General features: G+C 37.2%; 2 protein-coding genes across 9 annotated transcripts; one reads left to right on the plus strand and one right to left on the minus strand.

The window, feature by feature from the left end:
• Position 1: 1 nt before the first annotated feature.
• fubp1 (far upstream element (FUSE) binding protein 1) lies at positions 2–12116 on the minus strand. Of its 6 annotated transcripts, none has more exons than XR_008962936.1 (20): positions 11918–12116; positions 11276–11375; positions 11127–11162; positions 10991–11030; positions 10866–10912; positions 8711–8782; positions 7448–7505; positions 7177–7339; positions 6993–7091; positions 6810–6908; positions 6602–6704; positions 6257–6499; positions 6008–6168; positions 5760–5896; positions 5596–5672; positions 4393–4518; positions 4050–4124; positions 3552–3611; positions 1173–3326; positions 2–667 (listed from the first exon to the last, which is right to left on the minus strand). XR_008962936.1 is itself a non-coding variant. In XM_057333366.1 (20 exons), the coding sequence occupies exons 1-20, from the start codon at positions 12008–12010 to the stop codon at positions 2899–2901; spliced, it is 1947 nt and encodes a 648-aa protein (XP_057189349.1). In that variant the 5' UTR covers positions 12011–12116; the 3' UTR covers positions 2–2898. The 6 variants fall into 6 exon arrangements, 5 of the variants coding, with proteins under 5 accessions (XP_057189349.1, XP_057189348.1, XP_057189351.1 ...); XM_057333366.1 differs by having other exon boundaries at positions 2–2907; positions 3178–3326; XM_057333365.1 differs by having other exon boundaries at positions 2–3326.
• A 2005-nt stretch (positions 12117–14121) lies between these two features.
• LOC130554688 (phospholipid scramblase 1-like) lies at positions 14122–18772 on the plus strand. 3 transcript variants are annotated; one of them, XM_057334506.1, is made up of 10 exons: positions 14122–14240; positions 14796–14828; positions 15464–15514; positions 16139–16189; positions 16283–16368; positions 16538–16580; positions 16654–16874; positions 17486–17647; positions 17768–17929; positions 18218–18772. In XM_057334506.1, the coding sequence occupies exons 2-10, from the start codon at positions 14816–14818 to the stop codon at positions 18254–18256; spliced, it is 828 nt and encodes a 275-aa protein (XP_057190489.1). In that variant the 5' UTR covers positions 14122–14240; positions 14796–14815; the 3' UTR covers positions 18257–18772. The 3 variants fall into 3 exon arrangements, with proteins under 3 accessions (XP_057190489.1, XP_057190490.1, XP_057190491.1); XM_057334507.1 differs by having other exon boundaries at positions 14811–14828; XM_057334508.1 differs by lacking the exons at positions 14796–14828; positions 15464–15514.
• The last annotated feature ends 809 nt before the right edge of the window (positions 18773–19581 follow it).

Genomic DNA, 19581 nt, shown 5'->3' on the forward strand with positions numbered 1-19581 from the left:
ATTTTCAGTGATTACAATTTTATTGATGACAATGGCAACAACCTTCAACATTTCAGACCAACAGTACTCAGCAAAAAAAGCACAAGTACATTTAACACCTTCAACAGTTCATGATAGCATTTGTGTTTTACCTCAAAGGCATGCTCCAAATTTCTCAGCTAGCCTCCGATTTTCTCTTCGTTTTTAAGACCCCCACGAATTCTGTTGTGAACAATTTGCTCAAAAGGAAAGCACATCTTGCATGCATACGGGAAGATATGCAGCAATGGACAAAATAGGTTCAAAGAAACTCTCCATTTAAGCGCCAAACCGGCAGAAAAAAGTACTCAAAAAAGAAAAGAAAAACAATTCCTGGTCATGGTCCAACTGTATAACATTGATGCACATTAAGTCCCTACGCTTATCAGCAAAAGGCAAAGCATGTACTCAAGAGAACATTTCAGAGAGCCAATAATATACTTCGACAGGTCATCAGAAAAGCATCGGCCTAAACTCACAGAAACATTGACTTTGCAATTGACAGATTCCTCATATCATTATTTTACCTTATAATTGGAGCCCTCGAACAGTCTACGTTCAGCGGAGGGACAGACTCAAAGGAATCCTCCTTACGGACAAACTAGCTCGGGACCTGATTCTACGAACTACCCCTGCAGCGTCTTCAACACTGTGAGTGAGAATGAAGGCAGCAATGTGGGACAAACATTAGCACTACAGAGGGGCAGCAATACTTGCAAGACCATTGAAACATGAGCATACATACAGTATACGTCAGTTTTATCAGATCATTCATAGGGCGGACTATGGATTCATTGCAATTGCATCTGCATGCAGTGTGTAACAATAAGGCAGATGAAACGATTACTATAGAATAGCACTCTAAACACAATGTTTTAACCACGAGCAGACATTAACACATTCATAGTTCATGTATAAAATACATAAAGATGCTAATCTGCATTATGTAGTCATCAGGAGAGGAAAAACATTGTTTTATGCCATGCAATTCATTTGGACAGAAGCAGCATACTTCTAGAATTAAATGCTAAATTTCATGACATTCCTGTTTACTACAAGAAAAACGACTGAGGTCACATTTGCTGCTTTTCATCAGTAAATGCATTTAACTAGGTCACAGGTTCAATCGCTTTGATTTCTTAAGATACTCTTACCTGTGTTATTGCTGCAGAACCTAAGGTGCAAGGTCAGGGATGACACTGCAAAATTAAACATCACGCTGCTCATTGTGCCACTAATGAACATATCAAATCACTTGCATTGAATCTGACAGCCTTAAAACCACATTAATACTAACATGAGGCCATTTGCTGAGGGTCAAGCACTATGCAGTGGAAAAACACTTGGCAAATCACAATTTAAACGTCCTGACTTTTGCCCTGACACATTTGTGGTATATTTCAGTTTAGCATGAAAAAAGTCTTAAGAGAGACTAAAACAGTGACAACATGGCAATATCTCCATATGCAAGTATATCACAAACAGCTGTTGTGGTACAAATAACAGTCCAATGTGAAAAAGGGTCAAGTCACAGACTCAAGAGAGAAATGCAAATCAAAAATGACAACCCTCACATACTTACCCAAAAAAGGGCAACATTGAGATTTTTAAAAACATTGCGTTTCAGTTGGTCAAAGACAATGCATTGACAGCAAAACAGAAACTGGGCCATACAAGTCATGTACATGTTGTACTTACAAGAGGAGAGCTCTTTTCACTGGTGTGGAAGGCCAGAGTCTCCAAAAACCTACAGGGACTATACTGGAGGAATGCTAACACACAATTTGCAGACAAAAATAAAAATAGTCCTTTCGCATTGAAGCTTTTTAATCGTATCAAAACGTTTTGAAATGCCAGCAGTTATATAAATATATACACAAATTATGGATTTAAAACATTTCAAATGTGGATTGGGGACAAGTCGTTTTGCAAAGCATGACCGTTAAACAGAACACCTTGCTGCCCTGTAAAAAAGCAGCAAACTTGGAGAACACAAACTACAATACTTGCAACATGTTTGCAGTCACAATATCAAAGAACAGTTTGGAAAAACGCATACTTTCTTACCGCTTTCCTAACTTGCCTGTGAGGGAGGAAATGGCTCTCATTAACAGTGCACACTACCTCAAACCAGATGAAATACAGCACAATAATAATAATGAGCAACACTACAGCACTCCAGAGTTATTGCATGTGTCACATACCTTGCCAACACCAAGTCACCTTGCCTTAGATAACCTGTCTATTCCTACATTCACAGCAATGACCAGTAAAAATGCAGTATAAAAACAAAAGCATCCATTTTTCAAGCAAATGTCACACGAGTTCATGATTTAAAATAGACCAGGAATCAAAATAAAAATCAGCATAGACAGTAGAAGAGAGACTAATAAAAAAACAACAGGAGAGCAAAATATCCATTCAGTATATACGGACAGAGAAAGAGAGAAATCCATCCCTTTAGGCATACTGCACCCCCCACCCTCCCCAAAACAGGAAATAAATTGACAAGATGTTCCCCACCTTTGCACCCCACTTACCAACACAGGAGGTTTCATTTTGTTTTATTGCAAAACACAACAGGCATATCATATTAAAACTGAGATGATTTACATGGAAATGACTATAGTTTAGTCTACATAATGATACAAGAGGTACAGGATCTGGAATGACCAATATTACCTGACTAAAAACAAACCGTTCATTTACAAGTGGCAAAACAAAAAGGAAAATATATATACTTGACTGTGGAGCCGGTCTGCGATCTAGTTTAAACACTCAAACCAATGAAATTAAGATCTTCATCATGGCGTCTGCATCCAAACATTTAACAAAGGTTTTTTTCTGACAATGTAGTATTTACTTTATGTCCACTTCACATTACTGGCCCTGTGCAGAAGAAATACATAAGAAATACACAACACGTTAAGAGCAGAAACATTTATGCAACACCCTCCCAAAATAAAAATAAAAAATAGATAAAAGGCTGTTTGAGGAGGAAAGAGTTTGGTTAAGTGTTGCTCTGATGACTCTGCTGGAAACCTGCTAAACCTGTGGAAGCAAATGTTACAACAAAAACGGAGGGTACATGCACATCTATCAAAAAAGAGGAGAAAAAAAACAGGCTAAAGAGAAAAGAATTTTTTAATGGCCGTGTACCTGCTGAGCCTGGGGTGCAGCTCCAGGGGCTCCCTGGCCATAGTACGCTGCCTGCTGCCGGTAGTATTCTGCCCACGCTGCACTGTAATCCGGCTGACCTCCCGGCTGGGTCGCCGCTGCAGTCGCAGCCGCCTGAGGAGCCGCTTGACCTGAGATGAAATGCAAAAGCGTTAAGAAACTGATGTTTTTGTTTCTGCTTAAAACTATGATTGTAAGTGGGGGAACGACCCCGACCACACTGCCTCAGGATGGCAGGGCAGAAACCCACCGCTTTACTCTAGGGCAGCCAAGTATACAGCAGCTCTACTGCAGAGGACTGTGAAGGAAGTGTGCTCGCCCAAAATATGCATTAAACTCAATTCATCATCTCTCACCTTGTTTCTTATAGTACTCTTCCCATGCCTTGGTGTAGTCCTGCTGAGGCTGTCCTTGACCTGAACAAACAATATTAAGCAGTTTTAATAAAACATGCTACTGAACCACTTTGTGACACCTGTGTTAGGAAAATGCAACTATACTTAATCTACCACTCACATTCATTAAAATTCCAAATTTAACCAATAACTTACAGCAATACATTTGAACATTTTATACTTTAGAATTACAGAATTTACAAATTCAATAAGCAACTAGCATAGAAATATAGGAATACACACAATTATAAAAAAGCACACATTTATCCATTACGAAAACATGCTTTTTTTTTCACTTGTGTTCACCCTATACTGCCTGTTGAAACACTAAAGCTCTAAACACCATGGTTTTACACCACAAAGCCTCACAAGTCTCCAAAGGTATCAGCTATTCAAGCCCTGCTGCTATCTGAACCCTGACAAAATAAACTGAGGCTACATTTGGCAAAATCTTTATACCCATTTTTTTGTAATATTCCTCCCAGGCCTTGGTGTAATCTGCCTGTCCACTTTGACCTGGAGCTTGCGGGTCACCTGTTAAAAATGGTACAATTTGAGAAACTGAGAACCATTCTTTCAAAAGCTACAGAAAGTCCTCCACCTGGCTAGGTGGCGCACTTTACACAAACAGGTTGAGCATCTCAGAAACTACACTGTCCGTGAATGCTAGTTGAATAGGGCTATCTGCGATCATCTGATGAAGCTTATTAGAAAAGCAACATCGTCATGGCTACACTGAGAGACTACTAGGTCTACACTGAAGGTTGTGGGACACTTCTGTGGATTGCAGGCGTAAATGTACCTTGTCCGTTGGTTTGGGTTGTGCCTGGGGCACCTGTGGTGGGTGTCATGGGGCCCTGAGGTTGCTGCTGGTACTGAGAATAATAGGCTGCCCATGCAGCGGCATTAGCGTCAGCCGCTGCTTTATCTGCAGAACAAACAGCAGGTTTGGCCCATTCAGTGTTTCCTTCACATGACAGAACTTGAAATTAATGTACTAGCCATAGTAAAGGCAGGGCTGTACAGTGCGACAAAGTCACACAGTACGACAAAGTCACACAGTACAGCACACGTGCAATACATTTTGGCAAGTGCATTAGACAGAGCTGCATGTTTGTGTGAAGTGCGTTTATCATTGTGCTCGTCTGTGTGTGACGTTAATCAATGGCTCACCGCTATTTTACTTCATTTTAACCTATTTTGCGAGTGAAACTTGTTTTCCGGCTGCCATATAAGTCCATATAACTACTGTAGATGCGGACGTGGAATCCTGCCGTTTACACATGTCATCTGGCTGTCCTGCGTGTCTGAGTGAATGAGCTGCACAGTTGAAAATACTACACGCGTCGTGACAGTGGACTTGTCTGCAGCTAACTGTATGAGGACATGAACACATGAACATCATCTCCAGAGTTTCTCTGAGAGTTCATTTCACAAGCATAATGCATTTCACAGTTTGAGTAAAGCTACAGTCAACCACACAGAAACTCAGACGTCTGCGCGACGTCCCGTCAAAATAAAAGTCCCGTTAACCTGAACACTCAGATGAAAAAAGAATCTGTAGTATACTATAATATTTGCTATAGATAATCGTAGTACCCTTGTAGTAAATTGATACTGTTGTAAAACTAGTATACTATAGTAAGATTTAAAAACACTAGTATCTAGGACTTTTACTGCAGTTTACTATAATAAATACTATATTTAGTATTTATTTTTAAGTGGACAAATATTACTTTTGTATAGTACACGGCTTAGAAAAATGAAAACTAATTTAGGTAAACTAAAAATTATATGGCTCTAATTAATCCATCTGTATTTAACATTTAAAAAAGTTTACATAAAAAACAGACAGGTAACTGACAAATGACATTAAAGATGACAACAGACGTTTTATACTTGTGCTACAACTATTTGGCCTGTGCTATAAATTTTAAACCTCTGTAGCACCAGTGCTATATGCAAAAAAAGTTAACGTACAGCCCTAAAAGGGTTGAGCACTTACTGGGATCTGGCTGTCCTTGTTGCCAGTGGGGGTATCCATTGCCCCAGCCTTGAGGCTGGTATTGTGCCGGAGGACCACTGAGGATAAAAAATTACATTAAGTTTTCGTCAAAACAGAGACACTAAGACAATCATACGAATAGAAAGTAGGAAGAATCTCCTTACTGTGGTCCAGGAGGGCCCTGGCCATAAGGTCCAGGGTTGTAGGGGCCCATGGGTGCAGGAGGTCCGGGTGGACCAGGTGGGCCATGAGAAGGACCTCCATGTGGCCCATGAGGGCCTCCCATAGGGCTAACGGGTCCCTATGAAAAAACAAAATTACAATTTTACTTCAATGTTTCATAAAACCAGAAAACACGATAGAGAGGATTTCATGCCTACTGTGTTTTAATGATGTAAAAATTAGCACTCACCCCAATTTTCTCCTCAACCAGCTGCCTGGCGTAGTCGATCTGTTGAGGTGAGCCACGAACTGTGAACATCTTTATGTTTGGGTCTGCATTAGGTGGAGAGTTTCTTTGGAGCTCTATTCTGGCTCCTGACTGCTGACTAATGCTTTTAATGGTTTCACCCCCTAGAGAATTAAATTAACTTTTATCTATTTCACAAAGAAATGTGTTTTTTAACTGTTAAAATTAGCTGTTAAATCAGCAACAACTGACCTTTGCCGATAATGAGACCCGTCTTCACAGTAGGGACAGTGAAGTTGAATTCCTGCAGGCCTCCAGGGGGACCCATGTTCCAGTTTCCCTGTCCGCGGCCTCTTCCTCTGCCTCCGCCTCCATGTCCTGGAGGCCCTCCAGTCTGCACACTCCTCAGCAGATCAGATATGATGTCTGCTGCATGCTGTGCCCTGTCTTGAGGCCCCATGATCTGAGCGATTCTCTCTGGCGTGGTGCCATCATCTGAAATAAAGATCACGCATTACTATTAGTGGTGCGAAACCATTATTTATGAACAAAAGCATCCATTCAGTTCAGCCTGTATACATAGAGAATATTATATACCTGGTTTGAACTGAATCCTTACACCGGTGTCGTTTTGAATCTTCTTGATCATTTCACCACTCCTGCCAATCACAATTCCTACTGCAAACCTTGGTACAGGAACCTGAAGTAACAGCAAGAACTCTCATGATAAACCATTTCCAAAACTATTAACATGTATTAATCATTTCAAAACATTAGATTTACTTTATGAACCTAGTATACTTACATCCAGACTGTCTCCTCCACCAGCTCTAGAACCATACTCTCCCCTCTGATCCCGGAAACCTTGATCTCTGATCAGGTCCATCACCATCTCTTTAGCTTGCTGCAAACACATGTACAAGTTTAATACATTTAAATATATTTAATAAACCTACACGTAACGTGACTCTGGCTTTAATGGACTCACCTGAACTTTAAAAGGATCTCCGGAGATCCGGAGTGGTTTATCAGCACCTGTGTTTTGAGGCCCATCTTGAATCATGACCATTTTGACTCCAGCACGTTCCTATATAAAAATTGTACTTAGAAGTTAAATCCACTTCTAAATTTTGAATGAAATGCACGATTAACCATTACAATCTGTGTCTTACCTGCAACTGTTTGATTGTTTCTCCTCCCTTTCCGATGACCAGGCCTGCTTTGGTAGAGGGGATCATGATCTCCTGAACGGACATCCCTGCTCCATCATTGTGGTGGAATGCCGGGGATGGTCTGCCTTTGTCTACAATCTCTGACAGTAAACTCTTTGCAGCTCTGTTAGGGTAAGCAAAAGGGTTTTACATTTCTTAAAACACTGCACTCATCTCAACCATGCAACACTTTGGAGCACTTTTTAATGGGACAGTGTGTTGAGATACTCACTGGATGGCATCAGGTGAGCCTGTTAACATCACTGACCTCTCCGGCATGCCACCACTGTCTGTTGATAGAATGAAAATATGGCATTTTTGTTTATGTTGATGCTCTAGACCAGGGGGTCTTTATATTTTCTTCCAAACGGAGGTCCGGACAATATGGCTTTTGAAAATAAATAAATAATCAATTTTAGCCCACCTGGATATATACTGCATATGTAAAAGATATGATCTTTTATCAGGCCATTTATTTTATATTTTGATATCCACAGTATGTATTATAGGCTCTGTGGCTAGGGCAAGGCCCTCTTAATACAAGTCTGATAGTTAATATTTGTAAATCATAAAAAACTACTGACAACATAAACAACAAATGTAACAATTAATTGCTCTCATCATAAGCAGAAAACAAATGTACTTACTAAATTAGCCTTTCCAAGCCATTCATACCAGAACTATTCTTTAAATAATTTCCCAATTAGAACATTGTTCATTACAAAATGTGAACCTGCTTGTGAAAACCCAGCAAAAGTCTTTTTACTGTTTTATACAAAATCATCCTACAGAATATTCCGTGAAAATATAAAAAATATCTTCGATATTGACTGAATAATGCCATTATAAAGATTGAAGTCTTAGTTAAATTACTGCTTGAAATTAATCTTTGATGAGTTTTATCTAATAATTAATTATGATATTATGAGACTTAAGCGTGGGTTTTCACAGGGTCACAAATGTTTACATGCTGATCAATAACGCTAATGCTAAATGTAGATAAAAACGTTATGGTTCATAAAATATCACAAATCTGGTCGAAAGGTTGTAGACATATAGCAAACTGACAGATACAAATATTTTGAAATTGCTGGATTTTGTTTACGGTTGTTGTTTACCTCCTCTGTGTGTCGGAACTACTTTGTTAAAATAAGCACGTGTTTGCTGCTCTTCATGCGGCGCGTCTTTAGCGGGAGGGAAGCAGCGCGGAAAGGGATAAAATGACGCGCGTTTGCTGCTAGAGGATATAGCGGCAAAAGAACAATTACATAAATGTTCCTGAGAGCACGTGATGCGATTCTTCATTGTGTAGACGTGCGGCTCAATTTAAACAACCGAAATAGTCAAATGTTTTATTAGGCTATGTCTCACGGTCCAGATGAAACGAAGCAAAGGTCCAGATCCGGCCCGCCAATTGAGGATGACTACTCTAGACAGCTAATGAGAGCCAAGAAACCCTGTCACATATGGGCATGGTGCTTAAATGTGTACTCACCTGGAGCAATCTGTATTTTACATCCAGAGTCCTGCTGAATTCTTGATATCTGTTCTCCTCCTCTTCCAATGACTACAAGCAAGATATTTTAGTGAGCTTTATGTGCGAGTCATTCAAAACACTTGAATTAATCGCACTTAAAAAAAAATCAAAGGGATATTTCACCCAAAAATGAAAATTCTGTCATCATTTACTCACCTTCGAGTGGTTTCAAATCTGTATAAATGTCTTTGTCTGATGAACACAGAGAAAGATATTTGGGAGAATGCTTGTAATCAAACAGATCTTGCCCCCATCGACTCCCATAGTAGTAAAAAATACAATGGTAGTCAAAAGTGCCCCAGAACTATTTGCTGTCCTACATTCTTCAAAATGTATTTTGTGTTCAACAGAACAAAACAAAATTAAGTAATTTTTCCTACTATGGGAGTCAAAATCTGTCTGGTAATAAGCATTCTTCCAAATATCTTTCTCAGTGTTCTTCAGAACTAAGACATTTATACAGAATTAGGGCTGTCGCGATTGGTCGATATAATCGACTGCATCGACGCTGATAATTAATCGACATCAATATTTTTGATTGACTGGTCGTTTTATATTATTTTACCTTCTAAATTTCAGAGCCGATTCCAGTCTTTGTCTATCAGAAAAGAGCACACACACCTAATGACTGCACCAGACCACACATTTACAGACTCTTAATTTAGTTATATTCCCGTTTTGTCAAACGCAAGGCAACCAAGATGTTCACATTTCCTTGTTTTTCAAGGTTATGCGCTTTTTGTTCATGCATGCAATAAAGGTTAATATTTTGGTAATGAAAATAAGAGTTAAATGAGTGATTATTATATGTAAATTATTCAAGAAGAAACTATTTATCTTTATATTAATGCACACTTGAAGAATGAGAGATCTGTTAGTAGTGCTAAAAGCCCTGCATCACTATAAAGGAGACTATTTAGCTTTACCCTGAAGAAAACAGCAACTTCGTAGTAGTGAAGCAAGTTTTCTGTTGTTTATGATGAGCATATCTCTGAACTTTTGGTCATCCCACGTATGTGTCGCGTTTGCGTTACGGAGGCGGCTCACACGAGCAGCAGCCCACCGGGGTAAACTCCCACATCTTCAGACGGCAAGCTCCCCCTTCTCACGAAAAAAAAAATACTTGCTGTAGTTTACACAGGACAAGCGGGAAATGTGCAGATGCACCTTCATTCTACATGTTACTTTGATATGTGAACTGTCTTTGTAGTGTTTTTTGTGGAGGGAAAGATGTGGGCGATTTATTTCACCTTTGCCAGCATGCCCTAAACATCTTTGCTAATATCCTAATGATTTTTGACATAAAAGAAAAATCGATAATTTTGACCCACACAATGTATTTTTGTCTTTTACTAAAAATGTTCCCCTGCTACTTAAGACTGGTTTTGTGATCCAGGGTCACATATGTTCCCTACATTGGGTATTGTGGCCAGTCTGCTTTATTAACGGGTTTTCGTTTGCTTTGCTTGAGCTTTTTGTTCTGTACCTTTTACTCAAACGCATATTTTCGATTAAGAAACTCGGGATATAACATAGGATTGTTGTGAATACCTATTATAAGTAATAGGACTATGTTGGGGAGTAATTAATTTCTGAAAATACCATATTTTAGCCTAATATAAAGTGATTTTAGTTGTTTTCGTTTTGCAGTTCCAGCATGCACAAATATACATATATACGCGTTAATTAGATTTCATTTAGACGCCGCTGTGTTCCGTTGTAATTTGCATTGAGGCTTTGTTCATTTGCACTAAACAGCCCAAACAGTTAGATTTTAATTATTTTCTTTTGACAATTTATATTTAGCTTAAAATGGCTGTTGTCCTTTAAAAATAAAAAACTCATTGCTGCTGCTTGTTCTGCATTTATCAATTAATTACAAGTATATATTTTTCCCTTTAAAACGGCCATCTTTATAATTTAAATGTCAACTTTGAAAACAAAAAAATATTCATTTAGAATAATCGATTATTTGATAAATTAGTCAATATAAAAATAGTCGTTAGTGGCAGCCCTATACAGAATACAGATTTGGAACAACTCGAAAGCGAGTAAATATTCACAGAATTTTCATTTTTGGTGAAGTATCCCTTTAAGTTATTAGTCAACTTACTGAAGCCAACCATGCCATCAGGAACCTTATAGTCTTCTGATAAAGTCCTGCACATAGACATGCTATGTTAAATAGAGAAAGCACAAATGAACATATGCTTTTTTATTACAAAATGTGATTTTTACCTTGATGGACCACCCATTCCTCCCATCACTGCATAAAAAGCTGAAAATAAAAACATATTGGCTGTTTAAATAAAAACCGCAACAAAATAGTTTTTCAGGTTTTGAGTACTGTCTGGAAATTGGAGACAATTCTTACGGTCACTTGGTGGAACTTTTTTTGTTTCTGGTTGATCTAAAGAAAGGATGAGACAATTGATTGCATTTTACTGAAAACACCGTTATCAACCAAAAAACTACAAAATTAATTATATCAAGATCTCGTTGCTAAAACCAAATAGTTCTCACCATGGTACTCACTAGCGTCTTCAAGGGGTCTCTTCTGTCCCCCATATCCAAACTCATTTGTAGCTGTAGGGGTAGTTTCACCTCCTATTTTTGCCGCTATCTAAAAGTATACAAACAAAGAATCACACCGTTGAAAAGATTACGCCCCGTGCTTTACCAGCGTTAAAAGGCCCGATACAGCATTTGTGTTGGCCGCAAAACTAGGTCACCAGTACACAGGTAACGTTAGTCTTTGAAAGAAAATACTACATGAAGTTGCCCTTCAGTTATTTCTATCTTACGTTATGGGTTATATGGGCTTTTCGTTTCACACATTTGTTGAGGATATGGTAACGTTATATTAACCACGCTTGTGCGCGAGTTATCTGCTAGATTAGTAACGTTGTTATCTTAAAGTGCAGATTATATTAAATATATCTTCAAATGACTGTTATATGAGTAATGAGTACAAACTATATTTATATTACAGTCAGCATGTTGTAAAAGAACAAGAAAAACAAGCACAGCAGAAACCTCTTTGTTGAGACGCGTCTAGGCCTCAAACTAGCACGTTAGCTAAACGGGCTGGTTACGCTTTACATATGATTTGCCGTTCAAAACTTCGAAATGCGAAACATTATCGGACTCATTCGGCATACTTACTTGTCTGGCCCTCTGAAGGGCGTCTTTAAAAGCATCGTTCATCCCTCCACCGGCGTTAGATGACGGTGGTGCCACGCTGGAGTAGTCAGCCATATCTGAAAAGCAGTCGTCTTGAACAAGGAAGATGGCCGTTAACCGCGAGAGTGATGAAGAGAACTGACTGCAGCCGTGTCTCGAGCCTGATCCCTTTTCCGCCCGATATCTTAGAGCGGAAATGAGATAAAAGCCCCCCCCCCCAATTAAACCGTAGTAAACAAAGCGGCGTTCGTTACAAAATTACATCCCTAATTCTTACAAATTAAATTACCTGTAACAAGGGATCCAATTCAAAGATTCTTTGAATCTCCCCAAAATCCTCTCTTAGTAGTGTGTCAGTATTACCAACAAGCATGTAATGCCGGAATGTAATTTGTAATGTTTGCAAGGGCAACAGTAGAGCGATTGGTCTTGTTTTTGTTTTTGGGGCTCGTATTAACTTAACTTGAAAACAAATTTTTCACAAATTTGAAACCGCTCATTTGATAGAACAGAGCTGTTTTTTTAGAACATAACTGTTTTGCACTGAACAATTCCGTGGACACTCACAGAACAAAAAATGATTCAATTGTTTCATCACCATTAAATGTGCATTTGAGTTAACATTACTATATTATAATAACTATACAGTTGTGACCTGAGATGTTGCAAGTTTTGATTGTGGTTGTTTTTAATCTATTATTTATTTAAATCTGTTATGTTAAACAAATAAAAAAATCAAATTCTTGAAGTTATGTTTACAAGTTTGTGAAACCATATAATCTTAGCACAGGCTGCATGGTAAACAGATGGCCAGGGGAGGCTACTCTACTCAAGCTCCGCTTTCCCATTCTTCTAAATACTACTGATTAAATAGGCGCAAAAGAAGCCCACGCGAAAACATGTGGTACTCAGGGCCGTAGCTAGTGGGGTGAAAGGTGGTGACAATTCTAGGGGCCCCCACTGCCAGGGGCCTCACATAATCCAACAGTTATACTATAAAGCCACCTGTTTTGTAAATAATTTTAATACATGAATTGCATACATGAGATTTTAATGAAATCCACATTCTAACTATATAAAGACGTAAACACATGAACATCTCCGAGCTGCTCTCAGAGTTTACTTCACACGCATTTCACTGTTTCCTTTTAGAAAAGCTACTCGCACTGAAAATCAAAGGTCTTTGCAGCGGCCCGCCAAAATAAAAGTCCGGTTAATTTGAACAAATTATGACCCACACATAAAAAAAGCACAGTAGTACACTTGTAGCATAATTTGTATAAATTACTATTAGTTTATTGTCATAGTGAGGGTATAGTGTAGTATAAGAACAACATTATACTATATACAACAGTATTGTAGAAAACATCTAGAAGAATTAAAATATAAAAAATAGACTTGTAGAGAAAAAATGTGAATTTAAACAGGGCTCTGCACGATTCATTTTGTGTGGCTTTTGTATATGTAGATACATTTATTGGCTTTATTTAATTATATATTATGCAATACCATATTATTTTCATCAAACATTAAGACTTTATAAACATTTAAGTGGTCTATTTATTTATTTACATGACTGTATTCTTCTCAATTCTTTAATGTTAACTTCAGTTATTTGATAACAGACTGATTGATAAGACTATTATACAGTACTGCTGGTCATTTTTACATCTGTTTTATTTATTATGATTTAATAATGTATTATTCTTTTATTAGTTTGTTAAAAGTCTTCATGCATTTATTTAAGACAATGTTTCATAAGTTTCTATAACATTTTTAAACATTTAACTTTTTTAATAGGGTTTGCAACAACAATACTATATTCTGTTAGATGTAAATAGACTACGTCAAAGTGATATGATATAAAACTTGACATAAAATGTCCCTCTATTAGTTGGAATGGCGGTGGGGGCCCACATCAATATTTTTTCAGGGGGCCCAGAATTCTCTAGCTACGGCCCTGGAGGTACTATTTACTAAACTGCAGTCTGCTATATATCGGCTTACTACAGTCTACTATAGTAATTCTTAATTTATTGTAGAGTATTTTTCATGTAGGGAGCTAGAGCTGAAAGAGCTGCATTACCTGGACTATAGGGTTGTAAGCCAGTAGCCTAGCAACCTTAACACCTACTTAACCTGCTGTTCTCCGGGGTATAAAGTATCACTGGTGTCTTGTTAGTTTACATCATGACAGACAGTAGTATGAGTGTGTATTGCAAATTTCCATCCTGACTGTCACGTATGCATCCTTGAAATGATGAGACTTCATACTCCCCAGGCTGCTCTATCATCTTGAAATCTGGTAAGCAAATATATTTATGATGATTCATATTTTGTATTGTTGGATTTACCAGATGCTATTAATAAAAGCAATTTACAATACAGATAAACATTTTATCAGTATGTAGTCCCTAGAATTAAACCCAGTGGTGTTGTAAGCACCATGCTCCACCAGTTTTGCTAGGAGCACTGGTGATGTGTTATGTTACATGAGCACTGTATGTGTGCAAGTACTTGTTATTCGTTGTTCTGTTTTGTTTCAAAATGTAGTGCAAGCTTGTTTAACGGTTATGGCTTATAGTGAAACAGATTATGTTCACACCTTTATTTGAAAACTCTGACACCGTCAGCCAAATTGAATGAAAGAACACATGAATAATTTCTATGGCAGTCACAGTTTTGCTTATAGTTTAATTGTTGTGTAAAACTTGGGTTCTTTTATCCATCACACACTGCTTATCAGTACTTTTAACATTAAGTGCATTTATGAATTTACTGCCAGTTCTTAGAAAGCATATGGAAGGTGTAATTTGTGTATAATGTAATGATATCTTGCTATTGTGTTTTAATACAAAAGAGCAGTAGCATCCAGTCACCATGTTTGTGCAAGGTGAGTGATTATCTAAATTTTGTATTATTTATATTATTTTATTACAAAAGGTTTTCACTGAATGTAAGTTACAGGTATATGGAGTGGGAGTAGATAAAAGGATTGGTGTGCTTTAATTGTTCTGTAAAGTATAATATACAGTTCTAGCACGTGGGTGACTGTACATTATTACATTTATTATAGGCTACACATAATTAACTGATTAATGAATATACCTGAAACATTGAAACATTCATTAAGAACATCAGTGCAGATCTGAAATAATCATACAAAAATATTGCAGAATGCAATTGACCAACCAGAATGTAGTATTCCGGAGGCCTTATAATAATAATAATAATATAAGTTTAAGCTTATATATTTCAATCCTTGTAACACTGACCTTGTAACTCACATTATTTTGTTCTATGACAATGTCATTTATGCGCTACTCTACTGCACCCTAGTGAGCAAATCAAGTATTGCATAGTTTCTCTATTTCAATCCAGGAAGAGGCTTAGTATTTGAATTTCGTCATTGGTTAAAGATCAAACGCATAAGAATAGGGTCTTTGCCATTTATAAGATAAAAGTTGCTATGCTGAATGTCCATGAATCTAATGAATTAAACAGATTTCCCCTCTTTCTTAAATGTAGGTCAGACAGGAGGTGAAAATGTGCCCCCTGTCAATGTGCCTGTGACACCGGGTGAGTGTTAAATTGTCCTCTTCTACACGGATTATGCCCAATTATACCCAAAATGTTTCCCATCTTAATGAAAACATACTTCCTGGGTAGCCCGATGACACAAATGGCATGCTTTAGCAAATAAGGTAAAGTAGGCCTATGTACTTTATTCTTGGTCACAGGTGCAGCCAGGGAAACTGCAGAGTAAAGAAAATGGTGTGTAAAACTTTGTGAGGAAAGGGGAACAATAACCATTTCATAAATGCATATTGTACTTTCTTTTATTTAATTTAGGGGGTTAGTGGTCACGATTGTGGGGTGTTCTTAAAAATGAATCAATAATCAGGCACTATATTGCATGTTTCAAATAGGAAGTTGTTGCTATATTATGATGTATTTTACTAGTTTTCTTAAAGAACAAGTCCACATTGGTTTCCAGTCGTACTTCCTCTAACCCTATTTCAATGGGGTTAAGTTTCCACCACCTGTGTAAAAATGTACAAATAAAACCATGACAGTTCCACTTTTTGCTTTTTTCAAATGGTTTGCTTCCGAAATCAACACAACAGGCCAGTTTCTACCTATAGAGAAGAGCTTTGTCATTCTGATTTTCCACATGTGATGTTATCAATGTTTCCCTTATAGTATATACCATTGGCTGTCATCCAAACAATGAAGTTTACACCACACCACCTGGTAAACACATATACAGGCAAATAATTAATTAAAGTTTTTATGATGTTCAGTTGATAATGTTTTCGTGGTCTATGTTTTTCTTGTCTGCTCAAGGTTATGTACCACATCAGGTACCAATGACAATGCCAGTCATACAAAGACCTCCTGGTTGCCCACCAGGGCTGGAGTACCTGACCCAGGTATGACTCATGATTAGTCATCTCCTGCTGCCACTGAGGGCCTCCATAATTTAGCTCATCTGTCCCCTCACAATCTGACATACATCTTACAAATCATATTTATTATATATATATTTACTGTATATTTGAATGGGGAAAATGCATTTCTGCAATGCTGTTCCTAACACAGGTGGACCAGCTTCTGGTACAACAAAAAATGGAAATAATGGAAGGTAACATTAAGCCATTGATTACATTAGATTTCTGGGCCTCTGAACACAATTGATTTCTCTTTCTCTCAAACAGTTCTTACGGGATGGGAGACCAATAATCAATATGTGGTAAAAAACAGTTTAGGGCAACAGGTGTTCTTAGCGGCAGAGGATAGCGACTTTTGTACACGTATGTTGTGTGGACCAATGCGCTCCTTCATGCTTCATATCCAAGATAACATGGGACAAGAAGTCATGACTTTATCACGTCCCCTTAACTGCAGTAGCTGTTTATTTCCTTGTTGCCTGCAAGAGGTAAAATACCACATAAACCATGATGCATTTCTTGCAAAATATGTACTGTTAGGCATTTTTTCTGTTTACATTAGATAAAAAGTGTGATTAAGTGTGACATAATAAAAATATGATGTTTAACTGTGGTTGTAGATGCAGTGTTACCAGTATTATTTAACCTGTATGAATATCTTCGTTCCGATTAACACAAAGAAAGATACTAGTATATTTTGAAGAATGTCAGTAACCAAGCAGATCTCATCCCCCATTGACTCCCATAGTATTTATTTTTCCCAGTATGGCAGTAAATGGGGGATGAGATCTATTTGGTTTGACATTCTTACAAATATCTTCCTTTGTGTTCAGCAGAACAAATACATTTATACAGGTTTTCAACAACTTTTTTTGGGTGAACTATACCTTTAATGTCAATAGCATTTTATGATTTTATTAATCCTCACATTCTACTGATATTGGATTACTATTACTCTAGTATACAGATATTATAGAAGCTTTTTTAAATCAAATTTTAACAGAATTCTTATTATAATTAGCCTTTGGCTCTTTAAGACCCTAAACACAACATAAGAGTTGACTGATAAATGTGTTGAAATGATATTAATACCTTTCAGCTTGAGGTTCAGAGCCCTCCTGGCAACCCTATTGGTTATGTAATCCAAATCTGGCATCCTTACCTGCCAAAGTTTCTCATTCAGAATGAGAGAAAAGAACCAGTTCTGAGGATTGTGGGGCCATTCTGTGACTGCAAATGTTGTTCTGATGTTAATTTTGAGGTAAATTATGCCTTACATTGTCCTGTCACATTTAAAAGGTACTTACTTGAATCTTAGAAATTGACCTTTTTTATGTACTCAGCTGCTTATTAATCTAACATCACTTGTTTATGATGCTAGGTGATGTCACTGGATGAGACCTCAGTGATTGGTCGAATTAGCAAACAGTGGACGGGGTTTGAGGCAGAAGCATTTACTGATGCAGACAACTTTGGCCTTCAATTTCCAATGGATTTGGATGTGAAAATAAAGGCAGTTATATTAGGAGCCTGCTTTCTTATTGTGAGTGCTAAAATGTACTCTGTATTATTACAAGTCACTAGAGATTTTTCAGATCATTTTGATTTGAGATCATTCATTTCAATTTTATGGTTGTTTTCACAACAAATTTTGAGAAGAGTCGGGTTAATACATTTTCTAAATATTTCATAACTTCCACGAATGTGCAACATAAAAACGCCCATTAAGATCTTTGTATTCACTGATATGTATCTTAATGTGATATTTAAGGATTGGGTTAGGGTTATAATATATGAGATATAACACTGTTGTCTTATTTTTAACTTACAGGATTTTATGTATTTTGAGCACACCCAAAGGCAAGAATAAAATCATCCAGGAGCCTGCGGTTTCCCCATTTGATATCATTATATTTCTTCTTTAAAAATGTGTTGGTCTTTTAAGTATCACATCTGAAAACTGAGAAAAGCATGCATAAAAGGTTTACAGAAATCTATGATGTTTCTGCGTCTTCTGTCCTTATTCCCACCATTTGCATTTATTTACATAACTATTTATCATAGTAAAGTATCTTGTAAACTTTTTCTGTATGTTTTTTCCGCTGCCCCACCTAATTTGCTTCGTTGGGGTGTGTCATTATAAACAACACTAGTGTGAATATGTCTCTGTACTGAATATCTTTTCTATCATAGTTTCAATTAAAAAATGTTGATTGGGAAACCTACAGTCTTATTTAAGTACAGCAAACCTGTGAATTGTCACTTTATCAGTGACATTTTTATCTGTCCACTTTATCAGTGGACTATTTTTAGTCATTCATGTGCTGCACAGTCGAGCTGCCTGACCTCCAGTCCTTCTCCTAAAGTGGGCAACAAATTTCACTATATAGGCATGTTGAATTTATATTAAGTGACTGTTACGTTGCAAGTTTGTAAATGACAATTTACTAATTTATGATTATTTGTCTGGAATGTATGTTGTGGAAAATTATGTTTAACCTTAGAGGTGAGACTGAAATTAAAAACCTACTAAAGAATTGTCTTAGATCTTTTACTCATGCAAGAAGGTCAGAGAGTTCTGCGGTGAGACAGCGGGATTCTGCCCGAGTCTACTAACCAATTCTAACTAACTCTAACAAATAGAAAAACAAGGTTAAATTTAGACCATCATGCACAGGTCTCATCCCCATTGCATGCAAAGAAACAAACGAACCTGTTCACAACTTCCTATCATCCACCACAAAGAACTTTCTTATGCATTACAATGTTAAGAGATAGAAGGAATTAAAGTAAAAAAACCATGAGAAATAAAAGAATACATTTTTTCCATATTTCAGAGAAATATGTTTTCTGAGTAAAAAAAACGAGCAACTTCAGATGTTTAGTTAAGCCAGCACATTGAGGCTAAGAATGTTTTGTACATTTTTTGGTGTTCATTTGCTAATTATGTATTCAATAGCATCTGTATGATTTGGTTATAGGCTATTGAAGTGCCTATATTGATGATGAAGCAAGAAGCAAATAACATCACTATTTTTCTGAGCCTTTTGATGCTGCCTTGATTGAAATATAGTGTGAAGTATCAAGTCCTACAGAACCAAAGCACTCATATGTTCGATTGATACATAGAAACAATTGTTTAGTGTGTGCCATTCGCCGCTATGGATTAGCTATTTTCAAAAGTGTTTTAATGAT

The sequence above is a fragment of the Triplophysa rosa genome, linkage group LG5 (genome assembly GCF_024868665.1).
Source record: "Triplophysa rosa linkage group LG5, Trosa_1v2, whole genome shotgun sequence".
In the NCBI taxonomy this organism is placed as follows: domain Eukaryota; kingdom Metazoa; phylum Chordata; class Actinopteri; order Cypriniformes; family Nemacheilidae; genus Triplophysa; species Triplophysa rosa.